Here is a 23,329-nt window from a genome sequence, read left to right as displayed (position 1 = left end):
TTACTAGATTGTTCTTTTGGATGAATGTTTCTTCTTTGTTTATAACTGCTAAAAATCTGTCCGATCAAAGGCATTTAAGAATGAAGCCTAATGTATTATGAATGTAAGAGGCTGATTTTGTGACAATTTAAGAGAAGGAGAGAAGGGAAGGAAAAACTGACACTGATGAAATAATTAAGTAAGGGTCTCAGAGCATTTTTTTCTCAGTGGGGTAATTGGGTTTAGTCTGCTCTGCTTCAGCTGATCGTTCACTTCCTCCTCTAGACATCCAAAGCTGCTGACTTCAGCTTTAAATACCTTTAAAGACTCAATATGAGGCATTGCCCCATCAGCGTGTGTGATGTATCGAGGCAGGAAAAGACGTGTTCTCCGTGACTGCCTTGACCCTGAAGAATGGCATCCTCTACAGACATCGGGTCTGTGGGGGATTCTGTGGACCTATTAGCAAACTGCAACATGTGTAAACGAATTTGTCTCAATGACATTGGTGCCGAGACACATCGACAACTGGCGCAGCCAGTACATGCTGACACACATGGTTCAGGGACAACAAGGGCTCACATATCCAGGAACAACACTGCTGAAGGCAGAGGAAAGATCTTCATCAATAAACGTTCTATACATCCTGATGTAGTTTTTATGCATAGACCTTTAGTTTAGTGTGGTATAGTTTAGCTTATCAAGGTCCACATTACGTTTAGCAGTGCAGCAGCTATTCTTCCTGGGGTCACAATGCTATCATACAATAAAATGAAAGAACAATTGTTACAAACATATGAAATATTAATCAAATTAGTTATTTTGACAGTATTATAGTAAGATAGTAATTTATTTAAATATTGTAACAAGCATAGCTCATTTTGGGTCAATACACACTGATCCCAGCTGTCATAGCTGTAATGTTGCTGTGTGGCAGGCAGGATGAGTGCCCAAATGCAGGACTCGTTTGGGCATGGGAGTTTAACTGAAAATGGCAGCTTTATTGCTGGGAAATCCACAATAACATTAACTTACAAAAAAACCCCAAACAAACAACACGGGAACATGGGAACTAAGGCCTGAAACACCAGAAAACTGGAACTTAAGCAGGACCACAAGAAAACAAACCTGGAACTGAGAAGCTAAGAAACTAAACAGGCGCACAAGGGAAACACACAGCAGTGAGGGTGCACGACACGACAACGGGCAAAGGTAAACACAGGGCTTAAATACACAGGGAAATCGGGAATAGGTGGGAACACAGCTGGGACAAATCAGACATAACAAGACAAGGGAAGCAAAGCAGAATACGCTGACATAAGACAAGGACTATCAAAGTAAAACAGGAAGCACGAGACATTCGCAAAGATGAAGACTCAGAAACAGACTTGACACTGAGACATGACTGACTGGATATGCAACATGGAACACAAGGAAGACATGAAGTGACTGAAACTAGGAGCTAAAACTACAGATATAATATAAACAGAACACCAAAGCCATGACTAACAAACAATCAAGGGATATAAGTTAAAGAAACACAAGACTGGGTCACAGATCCAGTACTATGACATAAGAGTCAGAATCAATATTAAGTTAATAAAATTCAAAAATCTGATTTAATTTTATTTGATTGAAATTTATTTAGCTATCTGTAAAGTTTATTAGATGAATATGACATTTTAGTTTAATTCTACTTTGCTTGTGACTTCAAATGGCAGTTCATAAGTAACTGAGATCACGCTATTCCTGCTATGGAATATTTCGAATATTTTTAATGGATTTTACTAAAATACTGTGGTAGTATGCGAAGCTTCTGATACTTTAAATAGTTCTCAGAAATATGGTTGTGAATAGGTTTGTTCTGTCAGTCAAAGAATTTGTTGAAATAACCACCCTAAAGTATTACTTTAGTACAATAAAGTAGCACTTTATTGTACTAAAGTACTATTTTATCATATGACATTTTGTAATACAAAGCTGAATTTGTATATATTGTCATCATTATTATTATTATTATTATTATTATTATTATTATTATTATTACCACTAATGTAACTTGATTTTTTGTTTCTTTTTTTTTCTTTTTCTTTTTTCTTTTCTGTTTTTTTTGGGTTTTTTTTTTTTTTTTTTTAATAAAGCCCCAAACCATGACAAAGTCTCCACCATGTTTTCCAGATGCCTGTAGAGACTCACTGTTGTACCTCTGTCCTGGACTCCTCCAGATAATCATAATTTAAACCAAAATTTCACATTCGTTAGTCAGAGTTGTTCGTTCTGTGTAGATACAACACTGGTTCATCCCTTGATTTAGATCCAATTTTTTTGGTCAATTTTTCATGTCAGTGTTAAATAAAAGAAAACATTCAAAAGCCTGGAGAACTGTTACTGGAGACCACTTTAAAAATTCCAAGAAAGCGTGATTCCTTGGAAGAAATCGGGGGTGGCCTCATAGACATAGGCTGTCTTCACAGCATAAACTTATTTGTCATTGCTGGAGTGGAATTAATCGCAGTATCAATGGCTCTGTTCTAATCAAGTGTCCTTTGAGGATGTCGGTGTGATAGTGAGTCAGCAGGCACAATAACTGATTTCTTGTTTCACAAACACTGTTTGGGTATTGACCAGAGACTGTAAAAAACGAAAAGAAATTGGATTAATGTTAATGAATAAAAGACTCATGTAGAATAATTAGTTTTTTTTATTTATAATTAAACACATAAACACAATTGCAACAATTAAAAATAAACATAACAATTAATTCAGAATATTTTTCAAATACTTTGTTTTACTTGTAATTCATTTTTTTCTTTGCTTTTTTCTTATTTTGCTTTTCTTTATTTTTTTTTTATGTTTCCTTTCTTCCCTTTTCCCTTTTATAATGAAGGTGAATGTGAGGTCTGCTTTTCCAAGCACAATCATTATTGTATCCCTATGCCTAAACAAAAGTAATGAATCATTTAAAACACACAACCCACTATGACACCATCACATGCTGAGTGGTTGTTGTACACCATAAGTTACATGGCTCTTTGTACTTCTAATGCTGGAAGACAAGTAATAGTGACACCTCTATCAGCAACAGCAAATAATTATACAGCGTGGCTTTCTCATAGTAATTGTAAGGTTTTCACTTTCACTAATCATACTGCTTGCTGTAGTGTGAGTATTAAGAATGTAATATCTGGATATCTGGAGTCCAACACTTTCAGTAACTAATGGTGGTCTGACAGGAGGTCTAAGCAAATATTATCATAATATATAGCACAAATAGGCAATCTCATCATTAGTCTGAGCTCTAAATCATTTATCTGGAGCACCAAATGCTACAGATAAATGCCAACAACAAAATAAATGACTGCCTAGGCAACACTGTGTATTTCCCTTCATCACAGGGAAACGAGAAAACATGCTTAGTGCGATATAACGTGTTTGTATGTGTGTATTTATGCTTCAGATTAGTTTTTGCAATTTTCTCAGCAAGCTGACAGATTGATGCAACACTCCCCAGTTTGTTTGTCATATATTTTGTTATGTAACTTTAGGTGAGTGATTGAATCTCATGTTGAATTTATTAAAGGTTTGATGGCTTCCCTGCTGAAGAAGGATGTTGAAGGGAATCACTTTTTTCAGGTTGCTTTTCAAACATTTTCTAGTGGAACAAGTGATTTGTGTATTTGTGCATTTCACATATACCCGTTTTCCCCTATTGATTTGTGGAAATAATCAAACTGATTTAGAAACTCGAAGGACTGAATATTAGCATTTTCCTTGCTGATGCCTGCTCCATACGATCAGTGTGTGTGTGTGTGTGTGTGTGTGTGTGTGTGTGAAGTGACAGGCCTGTCTTGGGCTTTTGCCAATCCTTTTCCCTGTGTGAGGAAGATGTGGAACAGTCTTATTTCTGTCTGTGGCTACTTAGCCATCCACAGAGGATCGCCTATGAGAAAAAAAACTCTGCCCGATGTTAACATGGACACAGAGAGAGAGAGAGAGAGAGAGAGAGAGAGAGAGAGAGAGAGAGAGAGAGAGCTACTGATGCATTGCAGATAAACTGCAGATCCTAGTGTCACCCCTCCCTTTCTGTTCTCCTTTGCAAACCCCTTCTACTGTTGTTCATCTTCTTTTTTTTTTTTGCCCTGGCAGTATCCATGACATCACTTGCTCCCCACCTCCCACTAGCACCACCCAGTACAGCTATCTACAAGCTGTCACACCCTGCTTACCTCCCCACAAGATGCTCTTACCCTTCCACCTCTCAACCATCCATCTCAGGAGGCGTACAGCCAATCTTTGACCTTTGCAGAACACTGAAGACGAAAGTTTTCAGATCCACTACAACATAAGATTGTTTAACAAATCATTATTGATTTGGCATTGAGCCAAAAATCCATGGTTATGCAGACTCTGGCTCTTGTTATTTTAAAAGTGAATTGTTACCCCACCTAGGAAATCTATGGACAAATAAAATGTTCTGGAAGTGTAATTAAGGTGTTCATTTATATGAAAATTGACAATTTGTCGCCGCCACCACGAGGACAGTGAAGTCTGGTAAGTTATAGGAGTGGATTCAAATTATATAAGTTGCAGAATATCATCAAAACCCTAAAAAATTGACACAGAACTGAAATTGTTTTGTATTTTTCTCAATTATTTTTACTCAACCTAAAACACAATGTACAAATAGATTTTCTTCACTGGATCGTGCATCAGAGCAGCTTTGAAACCCACCGGGGAAAAAAATATGTTAATCAATGTACAGGGCACCTCGAAGGGGAGCTGATGAAGCAATAATGTAAATTCACCACTGACACTGCATGTGCCTGTGAAGTGCAATGTATGCACACACGTACACAAATTCAAATGAAGAAAACAAGTGATACGGTCAAATATTTTGACATTGTCTTAGAAATTATGTTATTCATTTTAAACCAAAGGTTTAAAATAAAATAACTGTAACACAGTCCTTAATGCATCACTTCAGAAAATCATATATATATATATATATATATATATATATATATATGCATCAGTACAGACTTTTCACCTATGTATGACATTTTTACAGTCTGGTGCTTTGAAGGACACCAGTGTTACAACTGCTAGTACTGTAGATGAATTTGACAAGGTTACCAAGGTGGATGAAAGTGTCATGTGTGGCTGTGTGCAGGCAGGAGCGGTGGACCCAAAGCACAGACACAAAGAGCAAAACGATAAACTCAAATGCAACTTCACTGGTGGATGGCTGACTGGAAATACAGGAAACCTAAACTGGCAAGCAGATGGACAGAACACACAGCATGGGATGATGGAGATCACGGCACAGACAAAGGATAACACAGGGCTTAAATACACAGAGGAACAATCAGTGAATGAGAGACAGAAGGGAAACACAGCTGGGGCAAATCAGGGCTAACGAGACAGGGGAAGCAAAACTTGATACAATAACCTGAGACACAGACTTCAAAGTAAAACAGGAAACATAACACAGAGACGCCGACTTGACAAGGGGATACAGCTGACAGTGGAGCAACTAAGAAATGAACAAAGAAACCAGAAGACAAGAAATGATAAATTAAGGCAAAATCAAAGTACAATAATAATGAAAACCCAAAACTCTGGGTTGATGACCGAGGTCTCCTAACAGAAAGAAGACAGTCAAAGATGTGACATTTGATCACTGACCCTTTCACACATAGTGGTCACTACAGTGAACAGCTATTCAAAGGCTGTTTTCTTGTATTTGTGTCAGTGTTGATGGTATACTTGCACATAAACCACTACATTGGACACTGATGTGTCACTCCATACACATCAGTTGTCCACCTAAATGGACATGTAAAAAATTCTTTGAAAAGTGCATGCTTAAAAAAATGTTCAAAAAGTTCAAAAATCTTTTTTTCATGCCTAAAGATGAATAAAAATCCTGATTGAAGTTGTCATAATTCATGCATGAAAGGGTTAATCAAATGTCCTATTTTCATATATGGACCTACAATGCACACATAAGTGTATACCTGTGAAGTCTCTCTGTACTGAGGAGCTGAGAATTATCAGCAGACGTCTTAATTAATCTCCCTGTGTTTATGTCTGTCTGTTTATGTCTCAGTGTCATTCTTTCTCTCCTCTGGCTCATGACATACTGCTTCACCTCATGAATAAATAAGTGACAGAAAGGCAACAGGCAGCCTTGTTAATTGCATGAAAGATCGAAGCATCATTGTGGTAAGTATTGCAATTATTTAGTTAAGCTATAGATTCTCAGTCCTCTTGAATACTATTACAAGAAGGCTACATTAAAACCTTTAGGTAGATTAAGCTCTAAATATAATACTACAATTAGAGATGACTAAACTTGGTGACTACACCAACTAACACTCGTAAAGTCTCTCTTTGAATCAAAATATATGTATTTTGTAAGCAGTCCTTAACTCCTGCGAATTGATGGTTACCTATTTTCAAGTTGGATTTAACCAGAAACTGGGCTTTAGTTTGACAAATGTACTAATAAATTGTAAATTTTAATAATATGCCATGGTTGAATCTGGAAGTAGTCTGACTTATTGACTTCACAAACACAAAGCATTTGTCATTATCCAGTTATTTAATTCAAATCAGTTTTATTTGTATAGCGACAAATCACAAAACACTGTTGCCTTAAGGAGCTTTATGTTGTAGATAACCCTAAAATAATACAGATAAAAAAGACAAAACCCCAAGAATCAGATGACCACCTATGAGCAAGCCACAGTGGGAAGGAGAAACTCCATTTTAACAGGAAGAAACCTCTGGGAGAACCAGGTTTAGATTTGACAATTAAATGGCTGTTTGGACTTTAGTATATGTGCTCTGTGCTTGAAGCTATTGACTCTCTGATTTTTTATTCAGTGCAGTTGTATCAAAGTACAAAACTGCTTCACAGTGGCAGTATATATATGTATGTATGTATATGTATATATATATATATATATATATATAGGCAATATTTCTATTCGTGAAATGTATGTATAACTTTGAAAGTCTATAGCTACATAGAAGACTACAAAGACTACATAGAAGTCTACAGAGTCATCATTAGTGCAAATATATTATTTTCAATACAAATGGTAAATGGCCTGCATTTGTATAGCGCTTTTCTAGTCCTTAAGGACCCCAAAGCGCTTTACACTACATTCAGTCATTCACCCATTCACACACTGGGGATGGCAAGCTACATTGTAGCCACAGCTGCCCTGGGGCGCACTGACAGAGGCGAGGCTGCCGGACACAGGTGCCACCGGGCCCTCTGACCACCACCAGTAGGCAAATATGGGGTTAGTATCTTGCCCAAGGATATGTGGCATGCAGCCAGGAGGCAGCCTGGGATCTAACCACCGACCCTCTGATTAGTGGCTGACCTGCTCTGCCACCTGAGCTACAGCCACCCCTAAAGCAACTTAGAAAAAATAAAATAAAATTCTCGCTGAACGCTCACAGTGTTTAATTTGAAGCTTATTCTTTTATTATTATTTTTCGTCCACATTAGTGCCCATCACTTAATCACATACTCACATTCACATTCTCACACACTCCATATTCTACACTTACCGTGTAGAATATGGAGTATGAAATTATTTCATAGGACATTTTTAAGCATAAAATATCACTCAACTGAATGTAATGCAGAAAGTGAGCATAAATAAATAATAAATAAATAATTATGACCCACTACCCATGGGAAAGTTGAAACTTTAGTCTTCGTTTTGTATTTCATAACACTTTTAGATGGGAGCATTGAAACAAGTAAGATTATTCAGGTAACCTCTGATACAGGATGCAGCAACATTTTTCATTAGTGAACTACTTTTGCAAATGACCACCACTGGCTCTACACAAAATGGCAAAAAAAAAAAAAAAATGAACAGCATGTATGATCATGTGTATATAGTTTACACATGAATGTGAAGCAAACACAGTCAAGGTATTATAAACTGTAGTTGAACGACTACTTTCATTATTAGTCAGTTGATGCAAGGATGCTTATGTGTTAGATTTACAGGTGAATGTCTTACATATGTATGTGTTATTCTGTTATTACAAAAGATTGCTATGCTGCTGCTCATTTTTATGATCCACTCGTATCGGTTTAATAAAAGGTCACGCTGACATTGCAGCTTACTGTGAATATGTAACAGTACACCTCTACACTATGCAACTTAAGGTTGTCCACACCTTGACCCCACGCGGGTACACTTCAATACTGTGGAGGGCTCACTGCAGGTTGCAGGCTGGGACAGACTGGGGCTGACTGGGATGGGCTTGTCTCCTTGTTAGAGCCTGTTTCTACTGCAGTGCTATTTGAAAACACTCCAACCCTTCTGCAGTGCGCTGGAGCCCAAAACTGATGTTGAATGACTCCCCTTTTTCTGCCCAACCCACCCACACTCACTCTAAGTTGTACATCACACCACCACCGCCCTCATAGGGCATCCAAAAGCACCTCAAGGTTCTGAGTCGACAGCCCTACAGCAAATATATCTGTCTGAAATCCTGCAGCCAGTATCAGGGCCCGAAGAGAACGTCATGGGACAGTGATCAAGGGCACAGTAAAGTCTGCAAACAGAGAGACTGGGGTGTGGCTCCTGGAGTATAAACACTTACAATACACGATGGCACTTAAAATAGGCAGACATGCACAAACAGGGCGAGAACGTCATTGTGACTTTCTCTGTATCCCTCTCTGTCTTCCTCTTTCTCTTTTTCTCTCGCTGTCTGCCTTTCTGTCTCTGGAGCGATCTAAAATTGGCCAAGCTTGATGCATTTGTACTGCCTGACTAAGCCTTTCAGCAGAAGGAAATGGGGGGGGGGGGGGGAGACAATAAACTGTAGATCAAGGTGATAATTATTATTGTTATTATTATTTGAAAAGCTTTAAATTCAAAGTGCAATCTCCAGATGTGCAATAAAAGTATCTGTCTTGGTCCTTGTGTCTGCACTGGCTTTGCAGGATTTTAAATATGGCTGCACTTGCAGAGGAGAGGTTTGAGAATTTTGACAGAATTAAATAAGCAGTGGATGGGAAAAAGCTGTTTGTGGTGCATTACCTTCAACAATCATTTTCACATTGACCAAAGTCACACGATATTTGAGTGAAGCTTCAAGATTGACAGGAGATCAATACAATGATGGCCCAAGCCACAATGCAGCAACCTACACAGTGAGGCTTCATTTGTTGAGGGTGAAATGCAAAAATCCTACTAACTTGGAAGAAAGTTTACGTGCAGCATGTACAAATATAAACACTGACTATTACAGTGTTGTAGCTAGAACACATCTCCGTGTAGGTTGTACAGACTAATTTCTAAACAGTTCTGTAAATTAACAAAGATTATATTTTGTCATGATGGAGATAAAAAAGAAAACAAAAGTGGGTTAACATTTTAGTTTTCACATTTCACTGAAGTTATCCCAAGTTATTGAATGAATACCTGATGTTTAGACATTCAATTACAAGAACAGACTGTGTCAGGAGTTGGAAAATTCAATGTACTTTGTAGCTGTGCTTTGTGAAGTTTGGAAATCAATAAATGGTTAGAAGTGTCGGTAAACAGAAAAAAACACTTAACTTTAAAGTTTGAATTATCTGTATGTGTGGACATAGATGTTTGATAAGGTAAGTTATTTATTTGGGATGGAGTGCCACTATAACTCACTTGGTTGAGCAGGTTGCCCATATGCCAAAAGGCTTCTAAGGAAGGCACAGGCTTTATTCCACCCTGGGCCATTTCCTGCAAGTCATTCCACCTTGATCTCCTCCTACTTTTATATAAGCTCTTTACTGCTCTGTCCAACAAAGACTAAAAATCCCACCACCTCAAAAAATGGCTTGTTTTTGATTACCCTGTGCAGCAGTGATCCAAAAAGACAAACTATGGACAATATTAATGTAAACACAAGAATACAGCATGCAGACACGAACATACACACACACACACACGCTGTGGATCACTGGGTGGGCACTCCCTTTTACCATCTTTATACCGTATTATTGACAAGAAGGATAAGGAAGTTTATTTTTTCAACCGAGAATAAATGCAACTGATACTGCTGTTGAACTGCATGTTGCTGTCCATGGTGCTGAACTAAGAGGGGGCTACATCTATCTATCTATCTATCTATCTATCTATCTATCTATCTATCTATCTATCTATCTATCTATCTATCTATCTATCTATCTATCTACCTACTTTGTCAGGTTACTTTAAGCCGGACACCCACGTAACCCGTATAGCCCACGTGGTTCAGGCTGAACGGGACCCCGGACCATTAGCAGACGGCCCGAGGGGGTTGCGCCCCCCCCCTCCCCCTCTTTCAGTGGATGGAATAAAATTGCCTCATACTTGCTTTGGCAACTGCAGAGCCTCGGATATATAAGGAGCACGCAGAAGAGGTCTCAGTTGCTGTGAGAGCCACACACCCCTCACCTGCACGCACACATACACCCACATAAACGTTCGCCACACTCCTGCACGTCCTGCACCGTCCTCCTTCATTCTTGCGCACATCCCCTTCTGTGGTCTAACCGGATGAGTTACCCGGTGGACACTGTAGGGAGTCCCTTCAGGAGAACTATGGATACTAGAACGACCAGCTATGGCTACAGCCGCTCCAGCGGCACCCCCTCCAGCGGCTTTCGGTCCCAGTCCTGGTCCCGGGCCAGTCCCGGCTCCAACGTGACCACATCTTACAAGAGGAGCGTGAATATGCCGGTAACCCGGACATACAGCTCAGCTGTGCTGAGCTCCGCCGACAGCGTTGATTATAGTCAAACCTCTATCCTGAACGGAGACTACAAGCGTTCTAACGAGAAAGAGCAACTTCAAGGGCTCAATGACCGGTTTGTTGTTTACATTGACAAGGTGCACTACCTGGAGCAGCAGAACAAGCAGATCGAGGCGGAGATCCAGGCACTGCGGCAGAAGCAGGTGTCGCGCTCCCAGATGGACGACCTCTATGACCAGGAGCTGCGGGAGCTACGGGAGCTGCTGGAGCAAATCCACCATGACAAGGCACAAATTCAGCTCGACACGGACCACATCGACGAGGACATCCAGCGGATCAGAGACCGCTTTGAAGAAGAAGCTCGCATCCGAGAGGAGACAGAGGCCATAATCCGTATCCTGAAGAAGGACATGAGCGACTCGGAGTTGGTAAAGTCTGAGTTGGAGAAGAAAGTTCAGTCGCTGCAGGATGAAATCGCCTTCATCCGCAACAATCACGAGGAAGAAGTCAGCGACCTCATCGCCCAGATTCAGGCGTCTCAGGTGACAGTGGAAAGGAAAGACCTCCAGAAGGCTGACATCACCGAGGCTCTCCGGGAGATTCGAAGCGAGCTGGAGGGCCACTCCAACCAGAACCTGCAGCAGGTGGAAAACTGGTTCATGTGCCGCTACGTCAAGCTGACCGAGGCTGCAGAGCAAAACAAGGACGCCATAAAGTCCGCCCGTGACGAGATAGCCGACTATCGCCGTCAGCTGCAGTCCAAGACGGTGGAGCTGGAGTCCGTCCGCGGTACAAGAGACTCACTGGAGAGACAGCTTAATGACATCGAGGACCGCCACAACAGCGATCTGGCCAGCCTGCAGGTAAGAAGGCAGCCCGGTAAGAGCGGTGAAGGTGGGCTGAGAACAGACGTTCAACTCTAAAACAGGGCAATTCTGTTTTGAAATGTCATAGATTATTCTTAAAGAATTGTGTAGCCTGTTTTTAAAACTTGATAAAAGAGTTGATGTTCTTAATAGGACACATTTATGTTTTACTGACGCAGCATTTAAGCGTGAGCCTTTAAAATCAAATTAAAAAAACATTCACAAATATAAAATATTCGTTTCTGTTATGTTTGACGGGTTCTGTAACATTTGTCCCCTTCTGCCTAACTGTGACTGTTAAGCACAAACACTTTTCTCTTAAGCAGGCTGATTGTATTCACAAGCTGGAGAGATTTCCAAGAGTCACGAAATGGTTAAAGGGAATCGCTGCAGCAGACGTTCTCTCTCTCCCGCTCTCTCTCTCTCTCTTGCTGAGTCAGAGGCAATGGGTCGATGCCTTGATTGGCTCTGTCCTTGCATCACACCACTGAGATTTTAGGGCGAGGGTGGGGGTGTATTGAAAGAGTGCGGAGGCTGTCCTTGAAACAGAGGCATTCAACATCTCTAGAATACTGTATTGCGTCAGAATGTATTAAAAAGCAAGCAGCCTTGTTGCGCAGAGTCTGCAGAGTTTACAGAAATACATGGGCAACACTGCAACAGATAATTTGGAAAAACTATTAAGGCTTCAAAAAAAATTGCATAATACATGAAGACTGGTTTTGAGCACTGGACCTCGTATTGCATTTAAATTATTCAACATATTCAACCCTATAACAACCTGATTTTTGTGTATTTCACTCAGGAAACAATTCACCAGCTGGATAATGAGCTCAAGAGCACCAAATGGGAGATGGCTCGTCACCTGCGTGAGTACCAGGACCTGCTCAATGTCAAGATGGCCTTAGACATTGAAATAGCTGCATACAGGTACAGGATACACTCATGCACAATTGAAATCAAATTTTGAAACAATATTTGCAGTCCTTTTCATATAAAAGCATACTTTAAATGCATTTGTTACACTAGGAAACTCCTAGAGGGTGAGGAGACCCACTTCAGCACTTTCCCTTACCGCCAGACTGTCACCACCACTAAAATCTCTAAGCCTAAGTCGCAGCCCACAAAGCTCAAGGTGCAGCACAAGTTTGTGGAGGAGATCATTGAGGAGACGAGGGTTGAGGATGAGAAGGCTGAAATGGATGAGGCCCTGGCAGAGCTAGCGCAAGAGCTCTCTGCCACACAGGAAGGAGAGGAGGGTGAAGAGGAAGAAGGGGAGGAGAAGGCAGAGGGAGAGGAAGCAGAGGGTGAGGTGGAAGAGGGAGAAGGAGAGGAGGGAGGAGAAGAAGAAGAAGTCGTAGCTGTCACTGAAGCCAAAGTTAGCTCGAGTGCGCCCAGCAAGGAGGAAGAGGAGGATGAAAAAGGTGGTGATGAGGGAGAAGAGGGAAAGGGAGAAGGTGGTGAGGAGGATGAAAAGGAAGAAGAAGCAGAGGGAGAAGGTGGTGAGGGTGAGGATGAGGGAGAAAAGGGGGATGATGCAGAGGGTGGTGATGAAGGAGGAGAGGGAGGAGGAGAGGAGGAAGAAGTTGAGGAGACAATGTTGTGCACCAAAGCTCCAGAGTCTAAAGCCTTTCCTGACAAAGAGAAGGCTGGAGACAAAGAGGGCAGTGGAGAAGAGGAGGGAGCAGGTGCTGAAGAAGAGAGTGGAGATCAGGATGAAGATGCAGGTAGTGACAAAGCATCCAAAAGTGGAGATGAGAAGGAGGAAAAAGAGGATGCAGGCAAAAAGGAAGATGAGAAGAAGGGAAAAGATGAGCCAGACTCAGAACCAGCTGTAACCCAGACAGAGGCTCCAAAAACTGAAGCTACAAAGGCCGAGGCCAAGAAAGAAGATGCTCCTAAATCTGAGGAAACAAAACCTGAATCTCCAAAGAAAGAAGAAGCTCCCAAAACAGAGGGATCAAAACCTGACTCTCCAAAGTCAGATTCCCCAAAGCCTGCATCTCCCAAGTCTGAATCCCCTAAGCCTGCCTCCCCCAAGTCTGAATCACCAAAACCAGAATCTCCTAAATCTGAATCTCCCAAGCCTGCTTCTCCTAAAGCAGAGTCTCCAAAAGAAGCATCCCCAAAATCTAGCTCCCCAAAAGCTGAATCCCCAAAGACCGAGACCGCAAAGCCTGAGGCTCCTAAAAGCACTGAAGACAAGCCTGAGAAAAGGAGCGAGCCAACAGAAGAGAAGAAAGTTGAAAAGAAAGATGTTGCCATGAACGGTGACATAGACAAGAGTAGCCCTGAGGAGAAGGAGAAGAAGGATGAAGGAAAAGAAGCTGACGTGATCACCAACGGCGTAGACGAGAGTCCTGTCAAGGAAGACGGCAGCCAGAAGGTTGTGATCACCAAGACCGTGGAGACAATCACCACCGGAGAGGATGGGTCAAAGCATGTCATCAAGTCCGTTACTGTGACCGAAACAGTGAAGGAGGCGGAAGAGATGCTGCAGGAGAAACTGGTCTCTACTAAGAAGACCGAGAAACACTCCACTCAGTCTATCAAGCAGGTGACGGAGAACGAGTGAGCAGAGAAGGAAGAGGAGGAAGGGGAGAGAACAACACAAGCAATCAATCCAGAACTAACATAACAAAGAAAATCATACAGCTAGAGCGATGTAATAAAGATAACCACTCTCAAACATACAAAACAAGTCAGAGCGAGAAGACAAAAGTTAAACGCTACAAATTTCAAAAATGCATGTTGAGTGAAAGCTTCAAACGGGCTTCACAGCAGACGCGGACAGGAGCAAGTGACTGAGATATTTTATTCTTCCTTATATTTTTTTTTCCTTTCTGCAGTTAGTGGGTGAGCTCACGAATGGGTGGGTGCTTGGGTGGGTGGGGTGTCTCTGCATGTTAGCTCAGGGGAGCGGAATACTTTCCTCTCTGTATGGTAGAAATACACCTTAAAAAGAGTAAATACTAGAAAGCAATCAATAAACAATATTACTGCGGAGAGGGTTTTTGAGTTGAAGCAAAAGTGGGGGACTGGCGGATGGAGGGTCCTCGATGCAGACATATGTATTCTACTGACGAAGCCTTACTTGACACGTGAAGATACCAACTGAGCCAAAAAGAAACTAACAACAACAAATCCACAGCCGACAGTGACGGAAGAAATGGACGGTGATATGATAAACACAATACCATATACATCCATTTACCTAAGCAGATAAAGCTTAAGAAACCTAAAGAAACTCCTAGCCTTAAACATGCTTTTTATCAGTGTCTGTTATGTTTACCTGAGTGCAACTGAAAAAAAATATATACTGTAAATGATAGAAACATGCATTCCTGTATGCATAGGATGGACTTGAATTTAAATACAGAATTTAATGAGGTGCTACTGTTTGCAATCCCATGACTTTACTCATCATGAACAATTTCCCAGCAGCATTTGCTCAATAAATGTCATAAAGATCTTCAAAACGCCAACTGTCTGTTGTCATTTTATTATTCTTTTAATCATATTTTTTGCAACTGTATACAGCACTGCAGCAATACAGCATTACAGCTATGGAATATTACATAGTTTATTAGCAACTGAATGTAGTTAAAAGTGTAAAAGTGTTGCATCCTTCCTTCAAAAAACTTGACATAATTAAATATTAAGGTGGTAGAGGTGCTTGGGAGGGCTGTGGTGCTAAATTAATATTCCCAGGATGTTTTCAAAAAATATAATTTAATATAAAATGTGCCTTTGGTTTTTTTCCTGTCAACAGCAACATAAACCCAGCAGTGACGACAGATGTGATCACTGACAGGCTGGGTGCAGAAAATCAGTATTAAATAGCATCAGTGTCTTTTTAAAACCCCACCACAAGGGTTCCAAAAGCCTAATTTAATGACGTGGACCAGCGTGTGTTTGTGTGTAAATGGCATTTTTAAACAAAAAAAACAAACAAAAAAAATCACATTAGGAGAGATAACAGAATATTAACTACAGGGAGCTATTTGAGATAATTGGGAAAACAATGCTATGGGCGATCTTGGTTGGGTGTCACTGGTTAATCATTAGTATCAGCATGAATTTCATTTAAAAATAAATACATGGAAATAAAGTATCTCGTAGTGTACTCGCACTTCTCCGCATTGCACCAGTTTAGAAACAATAAGTCCTGGACAAGCGAGTTTTGTTCTTGTTGCTACTTTTCTTTTTAAAGAAACCAAACGAACTTGGCAGTCATGGAAGCTCGTTTCTCTGGCCTCCATTCCTCTCTTTCTTTATCAGTAAACTTTGGCTGTGTGGTGTTTAAATTAAAATAAATGTATGTCTTAAAAGTGAGAAGCGTCACTTTTAAGCATCTAAGCATCCCTTTACTCGCCCAGAGCCCAAGGCTGCTGCGCTTTAGTGATGTGCGATACCACTGATTTCCTTTCCGATCCCATACCAAGTAAAATTCAGGGTGGTATCGACAATACTGATCCGATACCGATACTTTGTACAAAAAGGTATTTTATTTATTGTATCTTTTATTGTATCTCAAATTATAGGTCATCATGATTACAGGATATCAGATTACTTGTTCTTATCGCTTAATAATGCAGAATTCATCATATAGAAATAAAAAAACAAAACTGAAGTTGTGCTATTTGAACACGCTGCCTGCCTGCAGCACTAAAGGACTCCGTGAGAGACGTCATATTCTGTGATATGATTTACTCTGAGGTGTTTGACGAGGTTAGTGGTGTTGCCACAACACCTCACTTTCTTGCCACATGTATCACAAACCATGTCTCGGCTGTTTGTGGAGGTAAAATATGTCCACACATGACTCCATTTACGCTCAGCCATTGTTGTGAGTGCCATGCCAAGGGGCTGCAACACATTTATACAGCCATATTTCGCATATGACTATGAAAGGCGGAAGAGGAAGTAGTTCCTTCCAATGTAGACAATCCGAATGATATAGTTTCTTTCCACTGTGTTCCTGTTAATGATAAACTACAAATTTACCCTAAATTACTAAAATATCGATATTTTAATATGAGAATCAATTCAAGAACATAAATGACTGGTATCGGAGGAATCGATATTTCAGTATCGATCCGCACACCACTACTGCGCTTATAGACTATAGTATGGCTATAGACTGTATATAAAAGATGGATGCATACACACAATACCTGCTAATCAGAGGTGGGAAGTAACAACGTACAAATACTTCTTTACTGTGCTTAAATAGAATTTTCAGGTATATGAACTTTTACATGAGTATTTATTTTTCTGACAACTTTTAACTATATTTCCCTACATTTTTAAACAAATATCTGCACTTTCTTGTAGTGTTTTTATTATATTATATTTATATTAAGTTGTGTTTGCGGTACTTCAGAATCTGGCTTGCACTACAGAAGAGGAGGAAGCCTGAAGGGAGGTTACATCAAGCGAAGCAAAGATGAATTTTGCATTTAAGCTGATGATGTTTAGATTCATTCACTGACTTCCAACTTTATACAGTCTAGTGTAAAGACAGTATAAACAAAGTAGTGTCACTGTAGGGGATGGACATCGGCCAGTTCAGTTGCATAAATCCACAAAGAGAAACAGGTCAGCTGTTCACATCATGTACACCAAGAATATCTACTGAAGCTTATATTAGAAATTATTGTGAGTTGTGATTATTTTCCCCATGCTGATCCAGTACACAGATCACTACACGGGGTTTCCCGACCTGCTGAATCCCACTTTAACCCCTGACTTGTTTTACTTTTTAGGTGTGGAGGGAAAGTCCTCGTCTACAACGTAGGTGACAGAAAATAGCTATTTTTTTTAAAATTTTCTTTCACTGCATGTGCCCTGTATAATAGATTCAAACACAGCAGTTTGATTGAAATTAGAATGTTAAAATGTTAATAATTTCTATATTCTCATATACTAATATTTACTTATTATTATATTAATATAGCACAAGTTCAGTTACATTGGTACAAAAATGGCTAGTAGAATTGTGTAGCTACTTTTTCCATTGTTACTCTGAGTAAATTCAGAGCCTGTACTTTTTTTTTGCTTTTACTTGAGTAAAAAAGTTGCTTCAGTACTACAACTTTTAATGGAGTAAAGGCATTTGTACTTCTACTTAAATAAAGAAAGTCAGTACTTTTGTCACTCCTGCTGCTAATCAATGGTAGTAATCAACGCTAATAAACCTAAAATGCCCTACAAGGCACTCACGTCACAAACATTGGCGACATTTCCAGTTCAGTGACTCCCAGTCTACCAACAACAGCAGCCTGTGTCAGCAAACTCCACCCCTTAAATCACAATTTAAATGATTCAGCAGGTGAAGGTGGTAACTATCCATAAAGACCAAAAATATCTTTGTTATAGTCTGAAAACATGCATTTTAATGCTCTGAACTTCACTACTCTCAATTCCTTGTGTGGGGAATTCAATTAGATCACAATGCTTTAAGGTAATTGGTGACATGAGGAGCATGTTTTAGATATTGGGATGATTTTCTTTTCAGTTCTTCATTGCTGTTACACAGTTGTAATGTGGTAGATGAAATGTAGCTATGTGTAAATGCCAACATATATTTCTGTGATATTTCTGATAAATACATAACATACTGAGCATATTACCTTAGCTTAATAAAGATGAATACTTAGCCCTTAATGCTTCTTTTCTTCCTCATATTCATTTGTCATTTTCCCTTCATTCCAATGCATAATGATCTCAGATCTTTGAAGGACAAGGCTAGTGACAATCATTGGATGTTATTCTTAAAGAGGCAATGTGTGATACTTTGAGTAAACTACACAGTGAGTTTAGATACTCATTATAAATCCAGGCAGCATTCAAAAGTTACAAACTTGCTCTGTAACCCAATATATGGTGAGCAGCAAGTGATCTCAAACAGTATAGAAGATGGAAATTTTAATCTGATTTTACTACTAAACAGTTTTTTATTTGTAAGATAGAGGGTTTTGGTTTTTAAGCCACATTCTTTGATGTTCAAAATCAATCTTGAACTACAGCAGGATCTTTTGTGACAGTGTTTATAACACAGCAGGATAGCAATTATCTTAGAGGCAATGTTGTGACACTAAATGTCTGTATTTGTCAGTGTGAGTGCAATAAGTGATTGGGCTGCTCACCTCTCTGCCTGCTAAGGAAATAATACATCAACACATGTCTCTACATTTCCAAGGACTATATTATAAATCTGTATGCATGTCAGCATAATCTTTAAATCAGGGCTCAAAATCAGTGAGATGCACGGCTTTAAGAATAATTTATTTACCCACCAGAACTCTCACACACATACACTATTACATTCACTCAGAACTGTGCAACAAGACCTTTATGGGCTATTCGGAACATTGGTAAGCAATTAACCTTGATTTGTTGCTTTAAATGGCTGTTGGACTGTGTTATTGAGCACCATGTTAACAAGCAGATCTAAGAGGACAGCACTGTTGCCTCTACCTGTCTTTAAGCTGCAGTTTTTTTGTGGACAATCTTGACCATAACGGTTTACTTTTTATCCTTTGTGCTCTTCTCTTCAGCTGGCTCAGGTTGGGCAGCTTTCTCTTCATCTTTCTCCTTTTTTGCTTCGGCTTTGTCATCTTTTTTTGGAACAGCTTTCACGTCTTTGTCATCAGCTTTATCTTCTTTCTCCTCACTCTTTTGAACTTCCTCCTGCTCTTGTGCTTCATCTTTTGTATCATCTTCTTTGTCATCAGCTCCTTCTGCTTTTGCCTCCTCTTGTGCTTCAGTTTCCTCCCCTTCATCTTTTCCCTCATTCTCTCCTTCATCTTCGGCAGCTTCTGCTGTGTCTTCGTTTTGCTCCTCTTCATCACCACCTGAATCAAGAGATGACAATTTAGTTACCATGACACTAATAATTGATATTTATTTGACTGATAGAACATGACTGAGCAAGTTACACCAACCCTCGCCTTCTTCCTTATCCTCTTCCTCTACTTCCTTAGCTTCATCTTCTTTCTCACCCTCCTCCTCACCTTCCTCTTCCTCTTCATCCTTTTTCTCCTCTGTTTCTTCTCCCACCTCTTCTTCCTTAGCTTCCTCTTCCTCCTTTTCCTCCTCTTCCACCTCCTCCTCACCAGGTGGGCTGGCCTCTGCTTGCTGGGCGTGGCTGGCAGAGATGATGCCTTCAGTGGTGCTGACACTGGAACTGAGCAGGCGTGAGGTCATCAGGTAGGAGGTGCCAGAGCTCAGGCTGGAGAAGACGGGCCTAGCGAAAGAGGGTGCTGACAAACTGTGGCTGTACAACGGGGACACTCCCCCGGCCATACCTACACTGAAGCGAGACTCCTCCCCTTCCAGGAGCTTCCTGCGTCAAACAATGAAAAGAAAGGATCAGAGATCAGTTAAAAGCATGTGTCTTAAATGTAACAGTAAGTGACCATTTATTTACTCTTAGAATTATATTGTCAGGATCTCTGTCTAAATAAATAAATAAATCTGGGTAAATTCTGAGATGATTAAACTATTCTGCTGGTAATAACTGAAAGGAGTAAAGAGAATCAACAGCCTATTTATGCAAGACAATTCATAATTTTATTGGGAGGGGTGTGTGGTTGGGTCTGATTATTGGGGGGTCATAACCCCCCCTGGAAATTACGCCACTGCATGTCTCAGACATTAAATGTAAAAAAAAACTTCACTGTCTCTGATACAAATCCAAAAACATCAGTTTCCTAGGTGCCTCTAAATAGGCGTTTCTATATAATTTTGCAACGCTAAAACGAAACCCTTTATCATTTATCAGACTCACTCCCTGTTTCATCTATTACCTGTATGCAGCAATCTCGATGTCTAGAGCCATCTTGACATTCAGAAGGTCCTGGTACTCCTTCAGGTAGCGTGCCATTTCCTGTTTAGTGCCCCTCAGCTCACTCTCCAGTTCTGCAATGGTATCCTAAAGAAAAATCAACGTTAAGTGTTATTTTATACAATGAGACAAAGGGAAATAACATACTGCAGGATCAAATGAAAACCTTAAGTAACACACTTCAAAGATCTGGACCACATTTACAGACCTGCATAGCTGCTATCTCTGCACTCTGTTTCTCCTCCATGTCATGCAGCTGTTTTTCCAGGGATTCATTGAGGCCTCTGCATGCATCGATTTCCAGTATGCGGGCTTGTAGCTGGCGTCGGTACTCTCCTGCTTCATCCTTGGAATTTCTCACAGCATCAGTGTGCTGGGCCACAGTTTCAGTCAGGGAGCCTACCTTGCTTCTGAACCACTCCTCAGCTGCCTGCATGTTCCTGGCAGCCAGCCTTTCATACTGGGACCGGATATCCCTGAGAGCCCCAGAGAGGTCTGGAGCGGCAGCCTCAGATTCCACAGCCACCTGCACACCCAGCTGGACTTGGGCCTGAAGTTCAACCACTTCACCCTCATGAATCCTCTTGAGGAAGGCCAGCTCGTCCAGCAGGATTTCCACACTTTTCTCCAGCTCAGCCTTTCCTAAGGTAACCTCATCGGCCTCCCGACGAGCCTCCATCAGCTTGCCCTCAGCTTCTTCACGAGCCAACACCTCCTGCTCATATCGACCCTGCAGGGCACTCAGGGTTTGCTCCAGCCTCTCTCTCTGACTTAGGACAGCCTGTTGTTCTGCCCTAGCTTCATCCACAGCTGCTCTCAGGGACCGGGCCTCTTGCTCATACAATGCTCTCAGGCGGGACGGCTCAGAGTGCCTTTGCCTCAGCAGCAGCAGTTCTGCCTCCAAGGCACGGTTCTGCTGCTCCAGCTCACGCACTCTCTCGATGAAACCGGCAAAACGGTCATTAAGGTCCTGCAGCTGGCTGCGCTCTTGTGTGCGTACAGCTCGAAACTCAGAGCTGATCTGGGCCGCTTGGCTGAGTTCCAGCTCCAGGGAAGAGGCTGGTGAGGAAGAAGAGTAGAGCACACGGCCAGGAGAGGAGTACTGCAGACGGGAGGAGGACAGTGGGGATGCATGAGTAGAGAAGCCAGAGAGGGTCCTCCCTCTAGTCACCACCACACGTGCAGGAGGCTCGGCAAAATAGCGTCTGTATGATGAGGTGGAGTAGTAAGGGTCATATCCGATGCTACTCATGGTTGAGTGTTGGGAGGAAAAGTTGCTCTTCCTCTCCTCTTGCTATATGTGTGCGTGTGGAGGTGTACGAAGGGCTTGGGTTTAAGTCTTGACTGCTTGCTGCTGCAGCAGCCTGCGCTTTTATAGCTGGATGGTGGGGGCTGACGCAAGCACTTTCTGCACCCTCTGACAATGAAGGCTTGATAGGTTTACACTGCAATGGCAAGAAATGAGAAAGATACGAGCCATGGGAATACATGGAGGAGGGAAATGAGCAAGGGTTAAAAGCAGAGAGGAAGAAAAACAGTTTCTAAATAAACTAGAATATAAAAACATCTTTTTACAGTAATTTTTAAGACTACAGCAAAACTTTAAAAAAAGTCTATCACATGGCCAGTTTTAAACACATAACCTGATCTTTTTAAGAAACTGTACAGTTTTTACAGTAATTTTATGTTGTAAAAATGACAAAATATCACTAAAACACATTTTCTGTCTTCTCACTCACTGCAGAAAAAAGGGTGAGGGTGGGGCCGGGGTGTCCTCATTTTACAATCATGACACAGCATCTCTCCGTGTGGTGGGGAGCAGAACTACAGCCATGGCCTCAAAACACCTGCAATGATAAAAATCCCACCCAAACAGATGGCATAACGCTATTAAAGGCATGACTTAGAGTGGGTTAATGTGCAGCTAAAACAATGTCTGAACTATAAATGAATACAACATGTATGGTGCGGTATAGCAAAGCTTGCAAAAATACCATAATTCATTTTCATTTTTCTCAACAGGTTTCTCAACTGTTTGCTTTTAAAGGTTATTAATTTTTACATGTAGGGTGTTTAATACTCTTTTTTGATCTTTTAGTTAAAGAATATTTACTGTGATTTCTTTTTCTGCAGAAGTTGAAAATTGTGTGTTCTCCCAAATACCCCCTCTGCGATATATATATATATATATATATATATATATATATATATATATATATATATATATATATGTGTATATATATATATATATATATATATATATATATATATATATATATATATATATATATATGTAGAACAAATATTCTCAAGAGCATCATATTGTCGAAAATAGCGACACAAGATATTTAAAATATTAAGTGACTAGTTACATATTGTGTTGCCCTCATGATTTGAAACAGGAGAAAACATATCCATACTGCTACATATGGCGCGTGTGTGTGTGTGTGTGTATGTGTGTGTGTGTGTGTGTGTGCGTGTGAAATAAAGAGTTTCCGTTCAAAGATTCATTTTTCTTTCCAGCTTTATGAATAAATGAAGTGCATTGCAGTGTTTTGCAGCATGAATTGTGCAGTTTTGTGTAATTGTCTATTGTTGTATATGGGAAAGCTCTACAGCATATATGGCTGGTGACTTTGCCTTTGCAGCAAATGCCCCTGGTGCCTATAGGCAGTGCTGTGCCCAAATAAAAAGGAGGTAGGTGGTGGGAGGTGGGGGGGCTTCTGTGGGAGCTGCATAGGCTGCGCTGCTGGCTGAGTCATCGTAACAGTTGTGATCACACAAACTCCCTTGTGTACACTTTTTTCCCACCGTAACAGCAGTATGACAATCTGCATCGGGGCGATTTCTGGCAGACAAGGCGCTTACAGGA

At 40.7% G+C, this 23,329-nt stretch overlaps 2 protein-coding genes across 3 annotated transcripts; one reads left to right on the top strand and one right to left on the bottom strand.

Moving 5' to 3' along the window:
• The first annotated feature begins 10,361 nt into the window (after positions 1–10,361).
• On the top strand, positions 10,362–15,085 carry nefma (neurofilament medium chain a). 2 transcript variants are annotated; one of them, XM_085167002.1, is made up of 4 exons: positions 10,362–11,603; positions 12,412–12,536; positions 12,636–13,603; positions 13,634–15,085. In XM_085167002.1, exons 1-4 carry the CDS (start codon positions 10,545–10,547, stop codon positions 14,179–14,181), a joined length of 2,700 nt encoding a protein of 899 aa, XP_085023128.1. In that variant the 5' UTR covers positions 10,362–10,544; the 3' UTR covers positions 14,182–15,085. The 2 variants fall into 2 exon arrangements, with proteins under 2 accessions (XP_085023128.1, XP_085023127.1); XM_085167001.1 differs by having other exon boundaries at positions 10,363–11,603; positions 12,636–15,085.
• A 3,792-nt stretch (positions 15,086–18,877) lies between these two features.
• Positions 18,878–21,813, bottom strand: nefla (neurofilament light chain a). Its single transcript, XM_085164658.1, has 4 exons — positions 20,666–21,813; positions 20,420–20,544; positions 19,556–19,956; positions 18,878–19,465 (listed from the first exon to the last, which is right to left on the bottom strand). The coding sequence occupies exons 1-4, from the start codon at positions 21,707–21,709 to the stop codon at positions 19,137–19,139; spliced, it is 1,899 nt and encodes a 632-aa protein (XP_085020784.1). The 5' UTR covers positions 21,710–21,813; the 3' UTR covers positions 18,878–19,136.
• Between the last annotated feature and the right edge of the window lie 1,516 nt (positions 21,814–23,329).

Source organism: Neolamprologus multifasciatus, chromosome 7 (assembly GCF_963576455.1).
Source record: "Neolamprologus multifasciatus chromosome 7, fNeoMul1.2, whole genome shotgun sequence".
In the NCBI taxonomy this organism is placed as follows: domain Eukaryota; kingdom Metazoa; phylum Chordata; class Actinopteri; order Cichliformes; family Cichlidae; genus Neolamprologus; species Neolamprologus multifasciatus.
Note: the sequence above shows the minus strand (reverse complement) of the source record. Positions and strands in the feature narration are given on the sequence as shown.